A 23717-nucleotide genomic window follows, 5' to 3' on the forward strand; every position below is an offset into this window, starting at 1 on the left:
CAATTGGTTCCCCACAAATACAACTTTTTTGTTAATGTATCATTATTTATCCTTCAGCAAAATAAAAATTTACTTAAATGCACGTTCTTTGGTGTTTTTCTAGAAATACAAAAATTTTAATAAATCATGTCCTATGTTAGCAATAACCAAACTTCATTATCACTACATAGTATAAAACAAAGTCGCCTTTTCTGTCCCTATATCCCTATGTGCGCTTAAATCTTTAAAACTACGCAACAGATTTTGATGCGGTTTTTTTCAATAGATAGAGTGATTCAAGAGGAAGGTTTATATGTATAATACATGCATAATATACTAAGGCAACATTGCTAATTTTAAAGGTTTCTAACGTGATGTCGTAAATTAACCTATTTTTTTAGGCTTATTTAGCAATTAGCAAAAACGCTGCCTAACCCTACGAGTTAGATCAAATTAATGTACTACAGTATTGTACACCATAAAAAGGTCTACAAAAAAGTCCGTGATGGTATATGTTTATCTTTTAGGGATAACCCACATTAACCATTTTTATTGTTTACTTTTTACGTGAGAAAATGGCTTATTTACGAAGCTATTTTAAGCAATACGGCATTAATCCTTATCGAATTAAGTACCTTAAATACAGTGTGCAATTAATATAGATCAATATGGTTCCTTACAGCATGTAAATTAAACAAATATTTTCGGAGATATTACAAATTTAAAATTTGCGTTTAAAAATGTGTAATGTAATAAAAATTGTATGAATTTAGATATTCCAAAGATAGCAGGAAATCTTCATAGTAAGTATAGGGGAAGAGGAATTGTTTTACTCCAAATTTAATGCGTGCATGCCAAGGGCAGTAATGAATGAACCAAAAATACTGGATCGATTTTAATCATGTTTTCATTGAGTGACATAGGCATATATATTTTATGCCCGTGCAAAGTCGGAGCGGGACGCTATGTTTTTATATACAACGTTCATATTTTTTCTGTAGTGTATTTAATTTAGTATCAGCATTGCACCCGGGCGAAGCCGGGGCGGGTCGCTAGTTAATAATAAAAAACATGAAAGTCATAAGAATAAGTTTTATGTAATAAATATAATTACTATAATATATAATTATTAATAACAAGAGCTTCAATTAATATCGGAATATCGATTTTTAAATAATAGTTAAATACAAAATGAACAGCTAGAGATAAGAATCTCACACAGATTTATTAAAGGAAGAGACCTATTATGGTGAATACGCCCAGCAGCTAAATTAGCAGCAGTAAATTTGCAATGATGCAAATAAACTATATTTGTCTCCTTGGCTTTATATTTGAATACGTAATAGGCACGTAAATTAATTCTGCACGTCCGCCATTCTGTTGAATAAAATGTTTGTAGAAATGAACTTAATTTCCTAGTTTTAAAGTTACAATTCGTAAGTGATACTGCTTACAAATTTTGTTATCTTTACGAGGTGTGTCGGAAATTATTTTCCGGTTTTTGTAACAAGTTTCACTTGATAAGTATGAAAAGTTATGGTGTTATACATATGTCATTTTATTCTACTGATATTAATCTCAAATTATATTGATAAAATAAGAGCTCTATGGATTTATAATTTTTTGAAAATATCGATTTTTTTACAGCAAAACGTACATTTGTGGTAAGCATTACCTATCTTGCTTATCAAAAGAAAAGAGCTAATAAGAATATGAGATACATAGTTTCCACAATTGAAATGTAGCGAATTCAACGTCAAATCAGTGTTTTCAGTTTTTTCACACTGAACTCTCCAGACTTGGCTCTATACGATCACCTTTCGCATCGATAGGTTAGGCTATTGCACTTGACGGTTACGAAAAATTTTAAAAATGACTGGATAAAGGCTTTAGCTCAAAGGAGAAACAGTTCTTTTGGAATGGCAGCAAAGATAATATATATTTTAGCATGAGATATTGGAAAAATGTATAGAATGGAATGACCAATACTATGAATAAATAACTTTAATTTATCCATTACAAATAACGTGCTTTCTTTAGCGAAGAAACCGGAAAGGTATTACAGACACACTTCGTAAAACAAACCACAGTATCGCAGGTTGACGAGAACGGTAATCCAATTGAACGAACGCTTCGAATTGTAGTAGAGTCCAGATATAGCCTCCGGTGTTGTTTTCAGATCTTAAATGAGAAAAAGGTTTGGCTCAAATCAATTTCTCTCAAATTGTAGTCCGACCAAACCAACAATGGCCAATTTTGAAATCAAAGACAAATGTTTCTATAAAAACGTAAAAGAAATCATAGAGTATATATGTATTACGAGGTCCGATTAATACTGGCTCTAAGACCACTTTTTTGATTGGTTCACTTGAGATGGCCTGAAGGCATTTGCTTAACTTATTTATATAACATGATTGTTTCTTTCAGTATGTTTTTTGACGTTATTTTTGTGTATCTGGCATAAAGTACGATCAGCATTTTTGTGTCTTCAATATAATCACTGCTATTTGATTATAATGTATCTTCATTCTCAAAAGTGTCGTGAATCCAGTGTATATGCGGAAATAAAAAAAACAGACATCGTTTTCCTTAGAAGAAACAACCCAAGTTAGCTAGATTAAGGATATGTGTGTGTGTGTGACTTAGCATTGTTTTTTCCTGGTGCGTATACAATTATTTATATAGAGCATTTGTGTTAATATATATTGCTATTTACAGGAATACAACAGAAGAAATCACGAAAATATTACCCACACTATAAAACCAAAATGTGTCCAAATTAGGCAATGGTAAAATTGCATTGAAGGTAAATGTGATTATACTACATGAAAAGTTTTTGTTACCCTTTAAAGAGTTGTTTGTAAAGTGCTATCAATTTTAAACTTAATTATTTTGAGAGGGTTCATTTAGTTAAACAAATGTGTATTGGTTAAGATACTTGTAATTAGTATTTTGGCTTAAAGCTCTTTAATCGAGATAACCTTTTCAAAAAGGATATTAAAAAATAGATAGATAGAATAGATAAATAAGATATTAACAGACACAAATTTTCAGCTGTGCTGCTCTGCTTTCTGTATGAGGGAACAAAAAGATAGGAAGTTCAATAGCACTAAAGAAAAATGAAAAAGGGAAAAAGCACTATGGAAAATTCTGATTATATTTGCCAATGTTATCATTTTCAATTAGATTACAGCCTTTTTTATATTCACAATTTATTGTTGTTTATTTGTATATTTATATTTCATTAATTTTTATTTATATACATTATATATATTTATTATATACTTATATATTAGCTTTTATAATATTTTATAATATTTGTATTTATATAGAATGTAACTTTAATAAATTATTTTGAAAATTTACGTTTGAGTTTTATTTCGAATTTAATTGGTAACGTCATAGATTAGACACGTGATGCATATGAAATCAACAACCAATAGGTGTTTTCACATCTGCCGGGAGAATCATCTTCAAGGAGAATATTTTGATAAATAAAATTGAATTTTGCCTAAAAAGTATCGGGAACTTATTGGGTTGGACGTTAGCTTCCAATTCAGCCAACTATCATTCCAGTTACCTATATGAATAAACGATGACGGCAGATGTTTTTAAGTAGTCATGTTTACTTTTAGATGCATTCCCTAAATATAAAATAGTTTTTAAATATGCTCGAAAGGAAACCGTTGACTCGGCCGGTTTCTTAATGAACACATGTTTTTTGCATACAATACAACTGATGCTGAAACATTTAACGAGTTCAGCTTGCGGAAGTTTGACCAGCTGTTTGTCAAAATAAGAGTCTCAGGGAATCGGGCCTGTGGACGACTGACTTAATATCACTGGATCTGTCTTTAGGTAATTTTGTATATTATATTCGAAATATCTTTGATAATATTCCACTAATTATTCCTTACATGAAAGAAAAAGAAAGACTGAATTAATAAAAATATTTTTTAAATAATATATTTTTATATTTTTCCATGAAAAATGTTTGTAAGAAAATCCTAGCGTTGGTGCAATCATACTAGTATATTAAGGAAAGAAGAGGAAGGAAAGTCGAATTTTCCTTAAATGTCAAGTTATCTCGAATTAAATTTCTTCGAAGACTCTATTGCGGACACATTTTGTCCTTCGACTTTATATCTTGGGGTGTTTGATCTGTAGCCGCAATTAAGAGTAGAAAATTTCCAAAGTTTCTGAAATAGTTGAGTATTTATCGATGCTCAAAAATAGTTTTCCTCAAGCTCAAAATAAGATTAAATATTTTTGAAACCCTCACAATAGCTGGAATTAACTCATTTCATCCTATTACTGTAGACTAATTGATAGTTTGTATCTGTTAAATTACAGAATCTTTTTAAAGATTCTACCTTATGTATAAGATGGAATTCTACTGTAACTGTTAAAAAATTATTTGAAAATTTTAAACAATTCAAAGTCAGCAAGAACTGCGTGTATCGAGCTCATATTTAATTAACATTTGATTAATTTACTATGAAAAGAAACTAGCAGACATTTAAATGACAATTATTCGAGTGCTGAATGAGATGAATGAGTTAGACGCAATGGCAAAAATGTTGAATTATTCGCAGAATATCTAGCTAATGTATTTAAACCGAATCATAAACAATCTACCATAGAAACAACATCTGTATATCAGTCCGAAATAGATATAAATCTGTTTTTTATACTTATCTTCTAGTAGAAGTTAACAGAATAAAGGTTCCTTAAATTGAATTGAAATATCACCCGTACTATTACGACTACCATCATATTCCGAGTTTTCAATATTTTAAGAGCTCACAAATTATGTTTAAAAAATCTAAAACACCGGCACAAAAAGTTGAAGAAACTACTGGTAAAATATCACTTTTCACCGCTTTTAGAAATCACCACTCAATACTTGATCAAGTGCCTAAAGTAACTCGATTATTAGAAAGGCAGTTGAAGAAAATAAATACTCCTCTGCAGTATTTTTGGATATCTCACTGGTATTTGCCCAGGTATAGCACTTGGGATATAGCACTGACCCACAAGATGAGCAAATTGTTGCATCGAAATTAGAGGAAATTTAGAATGAAATTCCACAGGGTGGTGTCTTGGAGCACATTGTTGATATCCCAACAATAAAATACATACTTGTTGAAACAACTGTTGGCGACACAGTCATTATGGCAAAATTCACTAGACCTACAGAAAAACTACAAAGAACAAATAGCGGATAGCAAAATTCCCAAATGGGCTAGAAACTGGAAAATACAGCTTAATGGCTTCAAATGTATACACTTTTTTGAAAATGACCAAGGTATTGCAGTTATTGTCACTGCTGAGCGGTACCAAGACATGACTCGAAATTTTCTTGTGCCCGAAATGGAAGAGCAAGGACTAGAGGACATGTGGTTTCAGCAAGATGGGGCCACATCACACACAACTCGTCCAACAATTCAATTATTGAATGATGTTTTTCCCCGAAGAATAATTTCGCGATTTGGCGATTTAGCATGACTAGCCATACCTCCGGATTTAACAGCACCAGACATTTTCTTATGGGGTTCTTTAAAATCAAAAGATTATGTGAATGAGCCTCAAACGATACAACATCTTAAAGACAATATTCGTCACGAAATTGAAGAAGATCAGCCTCAGATGTTGCAGGATGTCATGAAAAATGCTTCAAAAAGAGCTGAAAATCGCATAGCAAATCGCGGTCATCATTTAGCCGATGTAATTTTTCAATCGTAACGAAAAAAATATGTAAGGACCAAATAAACTTCTTATGAAAACCTATCAAAGGTAATCAAAATGGCAACGGATCTTTTGCACAAGTACAACAGAACAGTAGTAATAAATTAATTTGTAAATTAAGATTATATTAAGCATATCTACTGTAAGATCTTATTAAGTAATAAAATATTAGACAAAATATATTCAAAAAATTCTGATAATTTATTAAAATTCCCTCTCTCACGATAACGTTAAAACCGATAAATTAGATTGTTCCGTTTTAAACGCTAACATCGGGCATACGATTCCGAGCATTCCCCAAACTCGAAACGTGGACGTTATCTTGCGCTCTCCTAATTTACTAGCTGACTTGCTGCGGGTTTCCTATGGAATGCGCGCACGAGAGCACTCCAAAACAACCAAGAATAAAATCCCGCTCCGCAGATGTCGCAGCCTTAAACCTTGACCTCTCGAACAAGAGTCGCGTTTGGTATCGTTTGGTCGGCGGCCAGTTGTGCACGTCCGTTTTTTTTTCTACGTAGCTTTGTTGCTCGAAGAATGGTAACGGAAGAACGAAGGAAAAGAGAATAGAAGTAATCGCAATAACCACATTGTTCGAGAACCAGTTTATGTCGGTATGTTGCTTAGAAATAGATATGGCCCGACGACATACGATGAGCTTTAATGTGATATTTTTGTTATGATAGTTTAGTAGACTGGAGCCTAGGGCTGCAGATTTTAGCGGGCAACAAACTTGAGTCAAAGTAGGAGTAATTTGCTATCTTATAAAAACAAAAAAAAAACATTATTATTTACATGAAGAAAACAAGCCTCAAAAGTTTAATTAAAATAACAACATAGATCCATAACTTAATTTTAAAGGATTTTTATTTGAAGCTTTATTATAAAAAATATAAAAGTATTGTCCGATAGATAGCTGCCATCTTTCAGACAATTTACGGATTCCATATCGAAAGATCGACACATTTCTTGGCATCTTCGTAAGAAGTGAAGCACTGCTTAGTCAGGTCAGAACTGATATATTGAAACAAGTAGTAATAGGAAGGAGCAAGGTCTGGAGAATAAACTGTAGTCGATAACAAACCCTATTGGTGGTTTCGTTGCCTTTTAGCAGCTCATAGTATATCACACCAGGCTGATCCCATCAAATATTAAAATTAGCTCAAACTCATGGATATTCGGATTAGCCTTTGATTTTGGTGCACGAACAGGTGGTCTCCATGATTTTTTCCACTTTGGATAGTCTTAATGGGTCCACTTTTCATCACCAGTAACAATACTATGCAAAAAACCTTCCCGATTTTGCCGGTGAAGCAGAACTTCACAAATGACCAAACGTCTTTCTATGTTTCGTGACTTCAATACATTTGGCACAAAATATCTAAGCTCATACCAAAATAAAATTTCTCTTTTGTTCCAAGGCCATAAGTGGAGAGTGCAGGGGAATAAAGATTAGGTAAAGTTTTTAGTTTATATATATATATATATATATATATATATATATATATATATATATATATACAATTATATACACACGAAGAAAAATGGAAGTAACAAGATGGCTGTATGCAACAGACGGAAATTAATCCAGCCCAGACCTTGCTCCATTCGACTACTATTTTTTTTCTCTTGTGATTGAACTCTATGTGATATAAAGCTGCCTTAAAAAGAGGCTTTAGAAAAGGATGGTTCAGTTTTTTTTGTCCAGAAATACTACGGACAGGAATATGGTTTTCCCAGAAAAGTGACAGCAACTTATCGATCAAAACGGAACATATTTTGATGATTAGTGTTTGGAATGTATGTGAATATATCTGCTTAAATAACTGCTTCTAGAGCTAATACATTTTTTCTTTGTTATATTTACTTTTAAACACATAAAAAATTAAATTTAAACTTACCTTGTTTAACTGACACGAATCTGCCATTAAGAGCAGCAACAAATGTGGCCTGGGGAAGAGAATCCTCCAACGAGAAGAGTTCATCTTTGGTGACAGTATTCGAACGGCTCTTCAACAGGGCTTTGGAACCAATGGGACTCAGGTATTGACCCTGGCGGTCTCTCAAGGCCAGTTGACCGCTATGGTACTCAGCAGAGAATAAACAATCCTTGTCGCATTCATCCACCAATTTTCCTGCAACCAATCAATAACGCATATTAATAATTATGTCAACTCTACTTTTTCTGATTAAGTAATACTAACCGTTTGCTGAGAGATATTTGTTGTTGCAGGTGTGAATGGCGTATTTGCCGCCCTCATCCTGCCTGAATTCCAAAGTGAACAGAGTATCTTCGCCCCAGGGGATGTTGGCATCGACGTAAATTTCGTCCAAATTCTCAGACAAGTGCGCGAAACGCTTGCGACCGATGGATCTGAGGTTCATTTGTGGTCGGGCGGCAAGGTGGACATGCCAAAATTCAGCATCACCAGGCACCTGATAAGAAAAATTTATATATACTTTCGTTTCATACAAGAAATATACCGCAGAAAAATTGTAATGTTTCATACTCAAAAATAACTTATTCTGAAGCATGTTTATTCACTGAATTAAAGAGTTAACCATAAAACCACCGATTGGCTCTAGTTTTACAAGTAACATTTTATATTTTATGTATTCTAGATCAGCTTAGACTATTCGTTTTTTTTATATTGGTAACTGATAAAATACTAGCGGTTTGAAAGCCATAAACAGTGATATTATTGCTATAATGATGAACTATATAATATTTTTTATTTTAATTGGTGAACATATTGTTTTACAGGTTTCAAAAAGTACACATTTTGCTACACTTGTCATGAAATAATGTTTTCCCCAATCTTGTGAAGTCTACCTATCTTTTTCCACTCTCTGTTCTGCGCCACAGCAATCTGTTAGCTGATTTAAATATTTACACATTTCAAATACAAAATAAATAACTAGTTCCTCTAGACCCCTTTTTATAAAAGTTTCCATAAATTATGTATCAGTTAGTATACTAAATAAATAACCTACGTCTTTCAACAGCTATTTTTCAGTACCCTACTAAATTAAAACCACGTTGTTCTTTTATATCCCTTTCAAACGAACACAAAACGATTACTGATGGCCGTAAAAATCCTTTTCCTCGTACCATCATCATCAAAGGTGTTTTAATTCAACGATGCGTGTTGTTCAACATGTCTCACGGATATGAAAGCTGTAAGACCCTTTTGACCCACGGTAAATCGAAGGAAGAACGAACAACGATTACAGTCATAGAAGATTTCTTACAGGAAACCGTAATTATTGCCTATCACGTTACAAAAAATCCCCAAGTACTGATTATGGATGGATTGGAATTTGATTTTTTATATTCGTTGTTTAAGAGAGCCACTTTTTAGTTATTGTAATAGATTAAAGAAAATAATGTTTTCCAAGATTAATTTATTGAAACAAGTTTGACAAAAAAATGGACAAAATAATATAAACACCTGACATATACACAATTTCTTTATAATGATCTGCATTTCTCAAGATTCCAATGTCTCTCGATTACACTATGTGCCTTTTTTGTTCTATAACATTAAATAAAATGGCATTTTTGTCAAACTGTATCTGCCGAATACAAAAATTTCTAGCAGATTTTTTGTAAGATGTACCGTTTTAAAGTATTTTCCTTATGATAAATTAAAGAACTAGGAATAAATGAAGATAGTGTAAAAATTTTAAATGTCATTTATTTATTTTTGTATAAAAAAAGTAGTAAAAAATATTTACAAATATCAAAATAGCTCAAAATAGTGGCCAGTATAAAAACTAAACCATATATTCTAAAAAAAAAATAACGAAATATTATTTACAGTTAGTTAGTGCACAAACTATTTTATCGATATAAACATAAGTTAATAAAATTATTTTAGAGAAAATTATCTCTGTGGAAAGTATACATAAAAGAATTAGGGACATGCAGCTTTTTGAAGGATGTAAGACTTTTTTTTAAGGATATGTGATAATTACTGTGCAATATAGAAAATGGTATTGTAGGGCGTGTGAAAGATTTGTGTGCACAGATATGATTGTAATTGTTCAAAATTAAACATAAACATTAGGATAAAACGTATGAGGAGAGAATGAATACTAACTGTTTTGTAGATATGGCAAATACATTAAACAGAATTCACTGATTAATTTTATCAAGAATGGTGTACACAGATAGTAACAGAAGAAATAAAAATACAGTGATACCAAGATGATTTGCCAAGTAAATACACCATCGAAGGAAACAAGAACTAAACGTAAAAAGTAAATATGCTCTCGAATGAAAGTAAAAAACGTTTCTCAGATATACAATTGTTAATTCGGTTGATTATTCGGTTTCCAGGGGGCATAACACTATATAAAAAATGTGCCTAGAAACTTTATCTCATGGATGGTGTGGAAAGGAGTTCAATGTAAACAAAACAAATCTAACCTACAAACTATTATACCTGTGTTCTTAATTGTAGTTTTAAGTCCTTCCGTAATATATGTATTAGATATACTGTAATGTTAAAATAAATTATATTTGATAACATTTCTGTTCAATTATTTTATTTAGAGTAGAATTTCCTTGTATGTCAATGTCAAACTGAACTAAAACTTAGAGTTGATGCGGCAACATTGTAATGTTTCGACGTCACAAATATCCACGACGCATTACTAAAAAAACTTTGAATAGACTATAGTATTCACCCTGTTACTAAGGAACGTGACGTGTTACACAACCAAATCATAGACAATGTTTTTAACAATGAAATAGGAAATTCAAAACACCTAATGTTTTTTATGTTAGAAAAAAATGTCGTACAGGGTTATAAGAATCATTAAAGATATAAGTAGTATAGCATTGCCATAATTTTTTGTGTTGTCTTTCAACGCCTGTCCCATTGGCCAATTATGGTAATTATTTCAAATTGCTTCAACTTTTGATAGTAGATGGTCGAAATAATGATTTAGCATGTATCTAGCACCTCATGTTAATAATAATTAACGAATTCGTCAATAATAAAAATTAACATTATTTTCGTTATTCTTTACATTTTCTGCTTAATTTAAAGAAATATATATCTCTCGAACTTACAGCTATCCCAACTCAAGCAAGAAAATAACCTATGAACGAGCTATAAGTTATCGAAACAAGCTTATTGTAAAACAAATTAAATTTCGTTAATTTTAGAAATCATCGAAAATAAAATTGCAAGTGGACTCATCATAGGCGTATCTTGCTGTTTAAAAGAGGTTCCAATCATACAACGATAAACCAAAAAAAAAAACATGAATCTCGAAGAATTATTGGCATCGTAATTAAACATAAGACAATCTTCAATCTATTGTAACACTTAATTAAGAATATGATATAGTCAAACCAGTGACGGTAGCCATTTAATTGACATCCTTTTTCCAAAAACAGCAATATAAAATTACGTTTAAATAGAGTAAAAGTCAATATCAATAATATCTTCCCTGACCAGCACAATCGCCACAGTAGATTTCCGTTATTAACATAGCTGAAGGTTATCCCAGATGTTTTGGTACAAGAATGGATATATATATACATCTATTCTGGAAATAATTGCAGCTGTTCAAAAGGCAAATGGTGGCACAACACTCTATTAATAAATAAATATTGTGTATGTTAGGTGTTCGTATTATTTTGTCCATCCACAATACTTTTCAGAATATTATTTCTATAAGATAGTAAACTTTATAAATAATTCCATATGTGTCCATAAATTTTGGAAAATAGTTGATGGGTTAATTTGAGGTTTGTATACAGAGTTTTGTTTTGACAGAACATTGTTTCTATGTACCTTTCCATCTAAAGTTCCATCGAGAACAAAACATTTTGATCGTTCTTAGTTGACATCAGCATGGAAAAACAAAATGATGAATTAAAATCAACCCCATCATCAACACAAATATTTATAAACATTTCAAGGATTAAAAATAATATAATTCTGCTTTTACTCACTATCTAAATAATTAATGTCAGAGTAAGTCACGGTGAAATGTGGTCGCGTTTAGCTTGTTAAAGTATAGAATTCCTTGTGAATCACCACATCAAACAATTTCATAGTTGTATTTCGTGTTAGTTAAGTTAATTAGCGTTAATTAAAATAACATACTAAGTATCAGTCTGTTGCAGCTCATGAAGAATAGTTTTCCTCATACAACATGTGTATTTATGATTTATGATCCTGCAGTAAGCATTAATGGGAATATGTTGAAATATTTTATTTATAACAAAACTGAAAACTGCCCACACAATCAGTATAACACACATCAATTAAAGTTATTGCAATAACAAAATATGCTAAAAACGTTTGACATATTCAGTTAGTTTCACGTGTAGTTAAGATAAGATTTTATATCAAAAATTTCCTTTTTCTGAAGTTAATAGACCCGCATATGTTCTGATAGGCATGATATGTTAACAGGAAATCCTTAGCAGATAAGTTGACTGGACTCATGCTTTCAGTAACTGTATATTAAGTTTGTTTTAAAATATTTCCTTCATATATTATATTCAATAAAACACTGTTTTGAAATATTATTAATTTTTAAAACAAAATTATTGATGGGTTTGTCTGACTGATTTGGTTTGTTTAATAAAAAAAAACTTGATTTGACTAACTGTGTTTAAAGTAGTAAAATTACGAATAGATTGAATAAATATAAATGAAATTTTTCTGTTTGAACCACAATGTTTACGCATTAGAATTGGTTTTCGGTATCTCCATCGCAGCAGTCCTTACAAAATAACAATGAACTCATATCATCCAGATGTCGATTGTATTGCTTATTGCTACAGATTTTATGAATGAAACAATAGTTTTGCAATATAAATTTCCACAATTTGTAATGGTTATCGTAGCATCAATCTTCCAATAATAATTTGCCAATTCTTATTGAACATATATGTCAAAAAAGTTATTTCAACTCAGCAACTGTTTCAACATCAGCATATGTAGAAATATTACTCAAATATCCTAATCTACGACGATTCTATAGAAAACCAGCTAAAAAACAAACAAAATTCACCCGACACCAAAATAAGTAATCAAAATAATCTGTATAAAAATGTTTCTTATACACTAGTCAAATTAACATAAAATTCTGATTCATCAGAAATATAGAATGATTTAAATAAAACATTCAAATACCTTAGCGGTGCAGGTCAGTTTATCAGAGGAAGCTCCCAAGAAGTATCCCCTCACCACATTCTTGAAAGCCCATCTTCCAGTACCATCTTCAGCAACGCTGATCTGAAACTGGCTACCCGGATCTTTCTCATCAGCTTCACAGGTGACATTTCCAAAGGAATCGACCGCCAAGTACTTGTCCAAGTGAGATCTCAAGTAAATCAAACCTAGACATAACAGAGAACCGTTTCTAAGCACGAGGATTACGATCAAGCCTTAATGTCTTACTGTCACCACTGCTATTGGTATCGGGCTCCAAAGTCCAGATTTGCTTCTTCTTCAGCGAAGCTCCATTGGCGTTGATCTTGAATCCAAAAGTTTCTGCCGTGAGATAACGGAATTTTGAGTTTATCAGACCGATGGTCCAGCATCCCTTCAGCTGATTCTGGGAGATGATATCTCCTCCGCATCCATTACTGTCACCGTTCTGGTGTCCATTCATACCGTTCATTGTGATCTGTAACAAAACAAACGCATTAATAAAAATATCCGATATATTTAAATATCCCTTACTAACAATTAACATAATATTAAGGGCATATGACTAATAAAATGTTAATGTAAGCACTTTATACGTTAACGAGAGGTCAAACCTTACTTATAAAATAAATAAACAATAGAACAAACGGTGGCAAAGATATTTAAAATATATAGTTAAAAAAGAAAAAATTATTTCTTCTATAAAACTGATTGAGAGATGTAGCGAGTTATTTTAGTAATTCTTTTTATTTGTTATAAAAGAGATTTTACTCTAGTAATTTGAAAAATTCGATTATCATATGTTATTTCCAAAGTTTAACGCCAAATTACGGCTGTTCGAGAAAACAAGAAATTTTTTTACTACTGTTTTCACATTTCTGAAATTTTTTGAAATAATAAAAATTCAAATTTTATAATACTTTAATACCATAGAAAAATATATAGAGAAGGCTCACTCCAAATTTCAAGTAAATTTATTCAGTAGATCTTGAGATAACATGTCAACCATCTCGAAAAAAAAAAACATTTTCCAGTAAAAATCATTTAAAATTTCATTTTAAATGGCATGTCACTAAAACAGCTATATCGCCAGAAATAATTTAATTTTTTAAATTCCCTTAAGGTCATATTCTTAAATACATTCAGCTTTGGTTATCAACATATCTTTATGAAGCATACATAGTCAAAAAGAAGAACTATTTCTTGATAGTTCATAAATTGTTGTCATCTTAAGAAGATCGCGTTAAAAGTGAACCTTATAATCTCTTTTCATTGATCTATGAAAAGCATATGTATTTTAATAAAATGGACTTCTGTTGATTGACGATCTATTAAAAGACATTGGCAGGCTATCATTATACATACAAATCCAATCATTACAAATATATCCATATGACTAGAATAGCTTTCTAACGAAAGTGAAAAATTACTTGGTCTATACAGATACTGAGAATTCAAAAGATTTAAGCAGACTTCTTCAAATAAATAACAAAACACTGTATATTTATCAGAAATCATATTACAAAATATGACCGAAATAACGAAAATTCTATGAAATATAGTCTTTTATAATATATACCAATATCCGGCTGCAATTTCTAAGAAATATTGAACATATATCGCAGATAGTAGTCCCATAAACTCAACGTATATTTAGTAGAATAAATAAACAAAAATTAAAAAGCACCAAAATATAATAAAATAATTCAATCTTTCAACTTTTTGCCACTCCATGTTAAATTTAATAATATACACACAAGGCAACATAAATAAATCCATCCTACAACTATAATATAAACTCAATACAAGATATCAACTCGTATAATGTCTTATTTTACGATAAACGATGCAAGATAAGGTCAGCGCAACAAAAAGCTGAGAGAATAACCAAACGCTTCCAAGAAACCAAACATTTACAATAAATGTTAAAAAAAACGAAAATCGATAAAAATTATTGCAGCAACGTTTCGAAGAACTAATTTATTTAAAAAATATAATGATTGTTGTTATAAAGTATTGCACAAATAATAGAAAAACATTTAAAAAACATCAAATGCATTTAACAAAAATGTATAAACAATTGATAATTTCTTTCAGTCATTTCTTAAAATTCAAAACAGTGATTTATTTAATTTTGTTTATAGTTATGTTAACATTAAGAAGGGTTGGTTTGTTATATTTTAAACTCTCCTTCTATTCAACTAGGGTTCATCTGAACTGAAAACAACCCAACGTAACTTAACTTCGATGGTTTTAAGAAGTAGTTGCTATACCTATATCGTCCTAGCCAGTATTCGGTAAACTTCGGCAGTTTCCACCTGATTTTGCAGATTGCAGTGAACTTCGGCAGCAATTTTTTTTACTCTAGTGCTGCTAATAGCTCTAGTAGTTCTTGATAAAGACATAAAATTGATGCTACAAATGTTGAAGCAAGGGTAAATTAGGCCAAAAAGAAAAAATATAAATAACAATTTTGACAGAACCTCAGAAAAAAGTTATGGAAAATATGTTGGTTAATACTAGTGTTGGGAACAATCGACTGTTTAGTAATTAACTACTTTTTACTATCGACTGTTTTCAGTCGTTATTTTCGGTCCGACTGATTTTATTACTATTTACTATCGACTATTTCAGTCGTTTACTTTTAGTTACTATTTTCGGTTCTATTAGTTCATTCGACTGATTTCTAAAAATGTGGCTGTGTTCTCCTGGCCGCAAACTTGAAAGTAATGCACCGAATTTATGGTTGTATAGATTTATATGTAATATATGTGGTTTTTTAAGGCAAATAATTAACGATCGAAGAAATCGCCTTACGGGAGAAAAGTTGAATGTGGTAATATTCCTGAACAGTAATCTAAAAATATTTCTGTTCAAAAACAAATAAAACTTTTATTTATAAGGGGTCTGGTAGTTATTGTACGATCATTTTTAGGTTCGTCACGGATTAGATTTTTCAATGATTAGGTATACGTTTGCATTTTATTTAGTTGTTATGGTTATTGAACATTTCTAGTTTTTAGGTTTTATTTATGTTGTATTGTACTATTTATATTTATTATATTATATTATTTGAAAATAGCAATTAATATATTAAAATACGATAAAACATTTGTGGTGTTATCATTCCATTCCCTTTTACAAATCCACAGAACATTCAGTATAAAAGTAATCCTACTTCCTTTAAAATTATATTATTTATTACATGTTAATAGAAATAAGTAATATTTTTCTTCCGTTTCTATTTTAAGGTTATCAGGGAATGAATATATATACATCTCTGTCTCGCTTATATCGCTCGCTCGCTTAATACTGCTCCAAGTATTTATTTCCGTCCTTTCCTATCTCGCAATTTATACAGATACTAGCGACCCGCCCCGGCTTCGCACGGGTGCAATGCTGATACTAAATTAAATACACTACAGAAAAAATATGAACGTTGTATATAAAAACGTAGCGGCCCGCTCCGACTTTGCACGGGCATAAAATATATATGCCTATGTCATTCAATGAAAACATGATTAAAATCGATCCATATTTTTGGTTCATTCATTACTGCCCTTGGCCTGCACGCATTAAATTTGGAGTAAAACAATTCCTCTTCCCCTATACTTACTATGAAGATTTCCTGCTATCTTTGGAATATCTAAATTCATACAATTTTTATGACATTACACATTTTTAAACGCAAATTTTAAATTTGTAATATCTCCGAAAATATTTGTTTATAATTTACATGCTGTAAGGAACCATATTGATCTATATTAATTGCACACTGTATTTAAGGTACTTAATTCGATAAGGATTAATGCCGTATTGCTTAAAATAGCTTCGTAAATAAGCCATTTTCTCACGTAAAAAGTAAACAATAAAAATGGTTAATGTGGGTTATCCCTAAAAGATAAACATATACCATCGCGGACTTTTTTGTAGACCTTTTTATGGTGTACAATACTGTAGTACATTAATTTGATCTAACTCGTAGGGTTAGGCAGCGTTTTTGCTAATTGCTAAATAAGCCTAAAAAAATAGGTTAATTTACGACATCACGTTAGAAACCTCTAAAATTAGCAATGTTGCCTTAGTATATTATGCATGTATTATACATATAAACCTTCCTCTTGAATCACTCTATCTATTGAAAACAACCGCATCAAAATCCGTTGCGTAGTTTTAAAGATTTAAGCGCACATAGGGATATAGGGACAGAAAAGGCGACTTTGTTTTATACTATGTAGTGAAGAATTCCTACATCTTCGTCTGACATCATGAATGAAAAAAACAGTCGAACCGTGCACTTGACTGAAAATAGTAGTTACTATTTTCAGTCGCTATTTTTTTGACTATCGACTGTTTCGACAGTTTTGCGAGTATCGACTGTTTCGACTGTTTTCAGTCGATAGTTCCCAACGCTAGTTAATACATACCAATGTACCAATTGTTCTCAAAAATGCCTTTTAAAAATGTAATTTTAACGAAAAATAACATCGTCTAACATCAACCAAGAACACAAAATTCTTTACATTCACCATAATATTCTCTTTGAACAACTAATCATACTCCATGCTTATTATTTATAATAAATAAGGCAATAAATTAAATGATAATTAGTGTATATAAAGTCTTATTGTTATTTTAGTGTAGCTAATTAAGGAGTACAGTTAATTGTTAATTCACTCAATCATAATTCGAGTTTTACATTTGTTTTATTGTAGTTTTAACTAGTTAGAAACGCTCATCAAAAATATTTGTTAGTAATAAATCTTAGATTTTAGCACGTCATTACGCGGGTTATAATTAACATTACAGTAGATTTTCTCCTTTCGAAACAAATAATGTAGGAAGAGAATAACACGTTGTGCATAATGTTCATATTATATGGTTGTACTATTAGGAATAATAAACACCGCAACTTAAAGATATTAAATAGTGTGAAAATACTACTCAGTAGAATTTATAGCAATTAACTATCGAATAAAACATTATTGTTTTAACGGTTAGGTTAAATTTCCTTCAACATATGGTATCACGCGAGTGAAAAAGTAATCTACGTTCGTAACATTTGCGTATAAAATATGTAAATATATTTCTAATACAAAAAAACGGTCACTCATTCTGGATAACTTTACACTCTTTTCTCACTCTCTTCACTCAAGAGTGCTAGACCAGCCAAATAATCAGCTATATTACATGCAATCAGCACATTCAAACTTTAAACCTGTCGTTATAGTTTTGGAATTAATGATTTTTTCCTTTTTTGTGCATAGATATAAGCTTCAACTTTTATTCAACTACGAGTTAGTTTCAAATATACATTGAAGAACAGCAACTATCTTCTGTCCTTATTACTTTAATTTCGTCCATAAGATCTTTACATTTCAATTCAACATATTGCTGCTGTTTTACAGCTGTGTTTTACGTGTTTCATGACATGGCGAAATTCATCTTCAGGCAGAGAGCTCTGATACTGAAACCCGCCTATGGCATGCGCGCTTCAACGGTCAGCAAGTATACTAAGAATGATTTACTAGATTATGTTGGTCATATAAACCTTGTCTTTGTTGGGATTACTTTGGTAATGATACATCTATATACCGTTTCGATGCTTTCTCTTGAAATAGTCCTGTGAGGTGCTCAAACGCTTCAACTTTATTAGATTGAAGGTTGTGGCTAGTATTCATACCCCACACATCGCTGATAAGGAGCACATATACACTTATCATACTGCTAGTTACTCAAAGAAGATCTAGTCCATACCCGTTACTTATTGATCATTTTTAGAGGTTTCCAAGATATAATCAAAAAAAGGAAAATTATTTAAATGTCCCAAGCAACTTGGGGGAAAATTTTATAATTGATTTCAATGCAAAAAATACAAGATGGGGATCCAGAATGACAACAACAAAAGGCAATGAACTGCATAAAGCAGCTGCTGAACTACGATGTAGTTACGTGTCAACTGCAAAACCAATTTATTGGCCGACTGATCAAGAGAAAACCCCAGACCTGTAAGATTTCTTCATACTAAGAAACATAACATCCAACTATATAAAAGTCGAAGAAAATTTTGAGCTAAGTTCAGATCATACGTCAGTGATTCTGACGTTGAGCGAAAATATAATAAGATAAGAAAGAAACCCAACGTTAACAAACAAGAGAACAGACTGTAAAGGATTTGCTGAAGAATTGAGCAAACGAATTCAACTAAATGTACCCCTCAAGACAACTCAACGATTAAATTTTGAAGCAGACAAATTCGTAGTAGATATTCAACAAGCTGCTTGGAATAATACTGCAGAAATTAAGAGTACAACTAAAGGAATTAATTACCCAAAAGAAGTGAAGGAAATGGTAGCTGAAAAACGTAAATTACAAAAAAAATGGCAACAAAACGGAACATTTGAAAATAAAAATAGTTTAGACAATATAACCCAAAGACTGAAAAGAGAAATACTGGAAATTAAAAACAAAAGCGTAAATGAGTATCTGAGAAATTTAGCAGATGATAAGAAAACTGATTACTCACTCTGGAAAGCTACAAAATATCTAAAGCGCTCATGTCTACACAGTCCACTAAAAAGCAGAAGCATTTACTGAATATCTAGAAAAAACTTTCAAACCAAACGAAACTAATATTGAATATAATTTGCCGGAAACTGAAAACTCGATGATTGAATTAGTCACGCCGAAAGAGTTAACCAAAGTTACTAAAACTGACATTAACCCCAGGAAATCACCAGGCTACGATTTAATAACAGAATAATTACTGCAAAAACTACCAAGAAAAGAAATTATAAAACTCACCAACTTGATCAATACAGCATTTAGATTAAAACATGTCCCAGATATTTGGAAGATGGCGCAAATTATAATGATCCCAAAACCTGGGAAGTCAGCAAACGAAATAAAAGCCTATAGACCTATATCACTGCAGGCAGTAATATCTGAGGTTTTTGAAAAAACTCCTTTTGAAAAGAATAAAACCGATCATAGAGAGAAAAAACCTAATACCAACACACCAGTTTGAGTTTATTAATAAGCGCTCAACAATTGACCAGGTCCCAGAATAACAGATGTTATTGAAAAAGCCTACGAAAGTAAAAAAGTATGCTCACCTATATTTTTAGATGTAGCACAAGCCTTCGATAAGGGTTGTCATGAAGGACTTGTTCATAAACTACAGAAAATGCTACCGAAACAACACACCGAACTATTAAAATCATACATTACAAACAGAATGTTTAGAGTCAAACAAGAAGAAGCTTACTCTACAATAAAAGAAGCTGAGGCAGGTGTACCACAAGGAAGCCTACTGGGGCCAATGCTTTATCTACTTTACACTTGATGTACCACAAACGGAGAATATCGAGATGGCTACATTTGCTGATTATACTGCAATTATAGCTGTCGAAGACAATAGTGAAGAAGCCTCAAGAAAATTACAACAGGCAAGTGACAATATAAATAATTGGACACAAACTTGGAAAATAAAAATTAATGAAAGTATATTTGTACATGTCCAGTTCACTTATAAACAGACCGTACATGCACCAATAGCATTAAATAATATTATCATTCCATATAGCAACAACGCTAAATATCTCGGTATGAATCTCGATGCAAAACTTCGCAGGAAGGAACATATAAAGAAGAAAAGAAAAGAACTGGAATTGAAATATAGGAAAATGTACTGGCTAATTGGAAGAAAATCACAATTGTCAGTACATAATAAATTGCTATTATTTATAGGCAAATACTGAAACCTATATGGACATACGGAGTTCAATTATGGGGATGTTCCGCAAAGAGTAACATAAATAAAATACAAAATTTTTAGAAAAAAGTCCTAAGAGGTATTGTGGGTGCACCCAAATACTATAGGACTGATTACCTACATCGAGACCTTCAGATACCCACAGTTAGTCAAGAAATCAAAAGAATTGCAAGGGGGCATGAGGAAAGGCTTCATTCTCATACGAATGTTGAAATATTGCAACTATTGGATACCACCAGAACAGGGCACAGACTCATAAGAATCGAACCATCTGATCTTGTGTAGTGACGTCCATATATTAAAAAATTCAGCAATGACATGTATAAACATTATTTCACTAGAGACTGAGATAGGGCCGATAGGGGTCCTCCTAATTATATACCTAAATTTAAGTTATCATAAAGACAAATTGTAGGTTAGACGGAAACGACTAGTAACAATATATTAATTAAATAATAAAAAAAATAGAGGTTAGAAATTACCTGAGACATCTTTGTGTATGGTTTGAATACTGCTTTGATATTATGTTTCTTTAGTACCCTGCTAACGTTATATATTGTTCCTTGAAGAAATTGAAGGAATGCTAGGAAAATTTGTCTGTACTATATTTTCGTCCCTAAATTAATTCCCTAATTTTAGTGACGTAACCTGAAGGCATATATGACAGATAGATACTGTGGGTTTCCTACAAACCTGATATCCTGTGATTTATATACTTTAACATTTTACAGTTTATTAATATAGTATTTTGCAAAAATTAGAATACTAGTTTTGCCTTCTCATTATAAATGAAAGGCCAACTTAACGCAACTTAACGTTACTCAATTTAACGTAATTATATGGATTTATTAACATTTGAAGGATTAAATTTGATACAATTACAAATTGTATATCTAATTGGAGAGCTGCGAGTTATTTTCTTGTTATATCACTCAAGTCGCAGACCAATTTTATGTGCCGCTTTGTATAAGAAAATATAAACATAAACCTATAAAACCTTGTGCAAATGAAAATGCTCGTGTAATACTTTGTAATATCACGTGTTAAAATCAATCGACTGACTCGGTCTTCAATTTTAAATATATAAAGAATCGTAAAGAGTTATATATATTCTTAATAAGAGTTAAAGGAGAACTCTGTATTTTACACCCTGTATGGAATATAGATTCATTTGACGTGTGTGTATCCCTATTTTAATATGTATTAAGTCAAAAACTCCGACTGTTAGACACTAATAAGTTAGATAGTTTTTATTTTAGCATTGGGTACAAATTACTACAAGCCTATTCGAAATACTGCAATAAACTTTGAAGTAATTTGCAAAATAACTCAAGATATGGGAAATAAAGAGCCAACCATGAAGATATTTTATATAAGGAAAAATTCGAAAGGGTTTCTGAAATAAGATATTTAAATTATCAGTCAACCATTTACAACTAATCCATATATTTTTATGGTTTGCTGGATATGAAGCAATTTTTTAAAGGGATGTAGGAGACTGCTGCTATAAAATTTTATTCATAAAGCAATTTAAAATTTATAAGTAATATAGTAATCCACAGCGAAAGAACAGTGGCAGTATTAGATAATAGTAAACTTTGAATAAATAAGTGTCATATTTTGTAGTATCAGCTGGTCAGCGACCATGAAAGAAAACAGATATGTTTAGATATCTAAATTATGCCTATGACCATAATGCATTCAAAGCTTCTATATTAACAAAAAATTTCACAGCAAAGTGTGAAAACAGCTACATTTTAAGAAACACTCCTTTTTATTATCGCTATTTGAAAGGTCATCTAATTTCTAGCAAAAAAAAAAGGAAAAATCGCTTAATAACATTTCTAAACTAACACCGCTCATATATTTCTCGAAATATGTTTAATTTTTTTCACAAAGTAATTTCATGAATTTCAATGAATTTCACAAAGTAAACTAACACGGGGCGATGAAAAAAATAGTATGCTCAAAATTTAAAATGTATTAGAAAAATACATCAAAAATACAGTTTAAAAACATGTGTTACCTGTGGCACCTAATATCATAAATGTGAACGTATTTGAAGGTTTTTCAAGTAGTACAAAGGCTCTTTCTTCGAACATAGTCGGCAAGTTCAAGGACACCACTGACGTCTAAAAATATCGAATTCCTGTTCGGAACGGGGCATTTGTATTCTCACTATACCACAATTACCAGCCTAATTGGAGTTATGGGTTCGGATACATATTGAACGGGATATTGAACTCGATCCTCCACATCGGATTTAGATATAATGAAGAACTTTCGACCGAAATAACATTTATTTTTAATTTGGGTTCACGTTCTTTTCCATAAATGATTAATGTTTATAATTGAGAATATGTGGAATGCGGTCAATAACGAAGAATCACTAAATTTATTACTTATAATGATAATACAAGACTATGATAACTAAATATAGTTTACTAATAACATTTTGTAATTTTCATATCTAGAACACAGATGTGCAAATGTCGCGGTTTTTCTACCGCATATCTGATATTGTTAATTTCATCTGGTTGAATTAAACTGATAAAACCGTATTTGGGGGCTCATTAAATCTAAACTGACAAAATAAGTGCCTAATTGGAGTTATGGGTTCGGATACATATTGAACGGGATATTGAACTCGATCCTCCACATCGGATTTAGATATAATGAAGATCTTTCGACCGAAATAACATTTATTTTTAATTTGGGTTCACGTTCTTTTATATAAATGATTAATGTTTATAATTGAAAATAAGTGGAATGCGGTCAGTAACGAAGAATCACTAAATTTATTACTTATAATGATAATACAAGACTATGATAACTAAATATAGTTTACTAATAACATTTTGTAATTTTCATATCTAGAACACAGATGTGCAAATGTCGCGGTTTTTCTACCGCATATCTGATATTGTTAATTTCATCTGGTTGAATTAAACTGATAAAACCGTATTTGGGAGCTCATTAAATCCAAACTGACAAAATAAGTGCCAAAAATGTATTAACATACATTTTAATCATGT

The 23717-nt window shown here is 31.3% G+C and overlaps 1 protein-coding gene across 1 annotated transcript in view; it reads right to left on the bottom strand.

Annotated features, from left to right (window-relative positions):
- The window catches only part of singed (fascin domain-containing protein singed), an 87244-nt gene that overhangs the window by 40023 nt on the left and 23504 nt on the right, over positions 1–23717 (bottom strand). Inside the window, exons 2-5 of the mRNA XM_076401226.1 lie at positions 13158–13386; positions 12891–13096; positions 7932–8163; positions 7629–7862 (exon numbers count right to left, since the gene is read on the bottom strand). Coding sequence (XP_076257341.1) covers positions 7629–7862; positions 7932–8163; positions 12891–13096; positions 13158–13380 — 895 coding nt within the window. The 5' untranslated portion in view covers positions 13381–13386. The remainder of the gene's footprint in view (positions 1–7628; positions 7863–7931; positions 8164–12890; positions 13097–13157; positions 13387–23717) is intronic.

Source organism: Rhynchophorus ferrugineus, unplaced genomic scaffold, assembly GCF_030347505.1.
Source record: "Rhynchophorus ferrugineus isolate W39M unplaced genomic scaffold, kcgeb_rfMv2 rfM1, whole genome shotgun sequence".
Taxonomy (NCBI): domain Eukaryota; kingdom Metazoa; phylum Arthropoda; class Insecta; order Coleoptera; family Curculionidae; genus Rhynchophorus; species Rhynchophorus ferrugineus.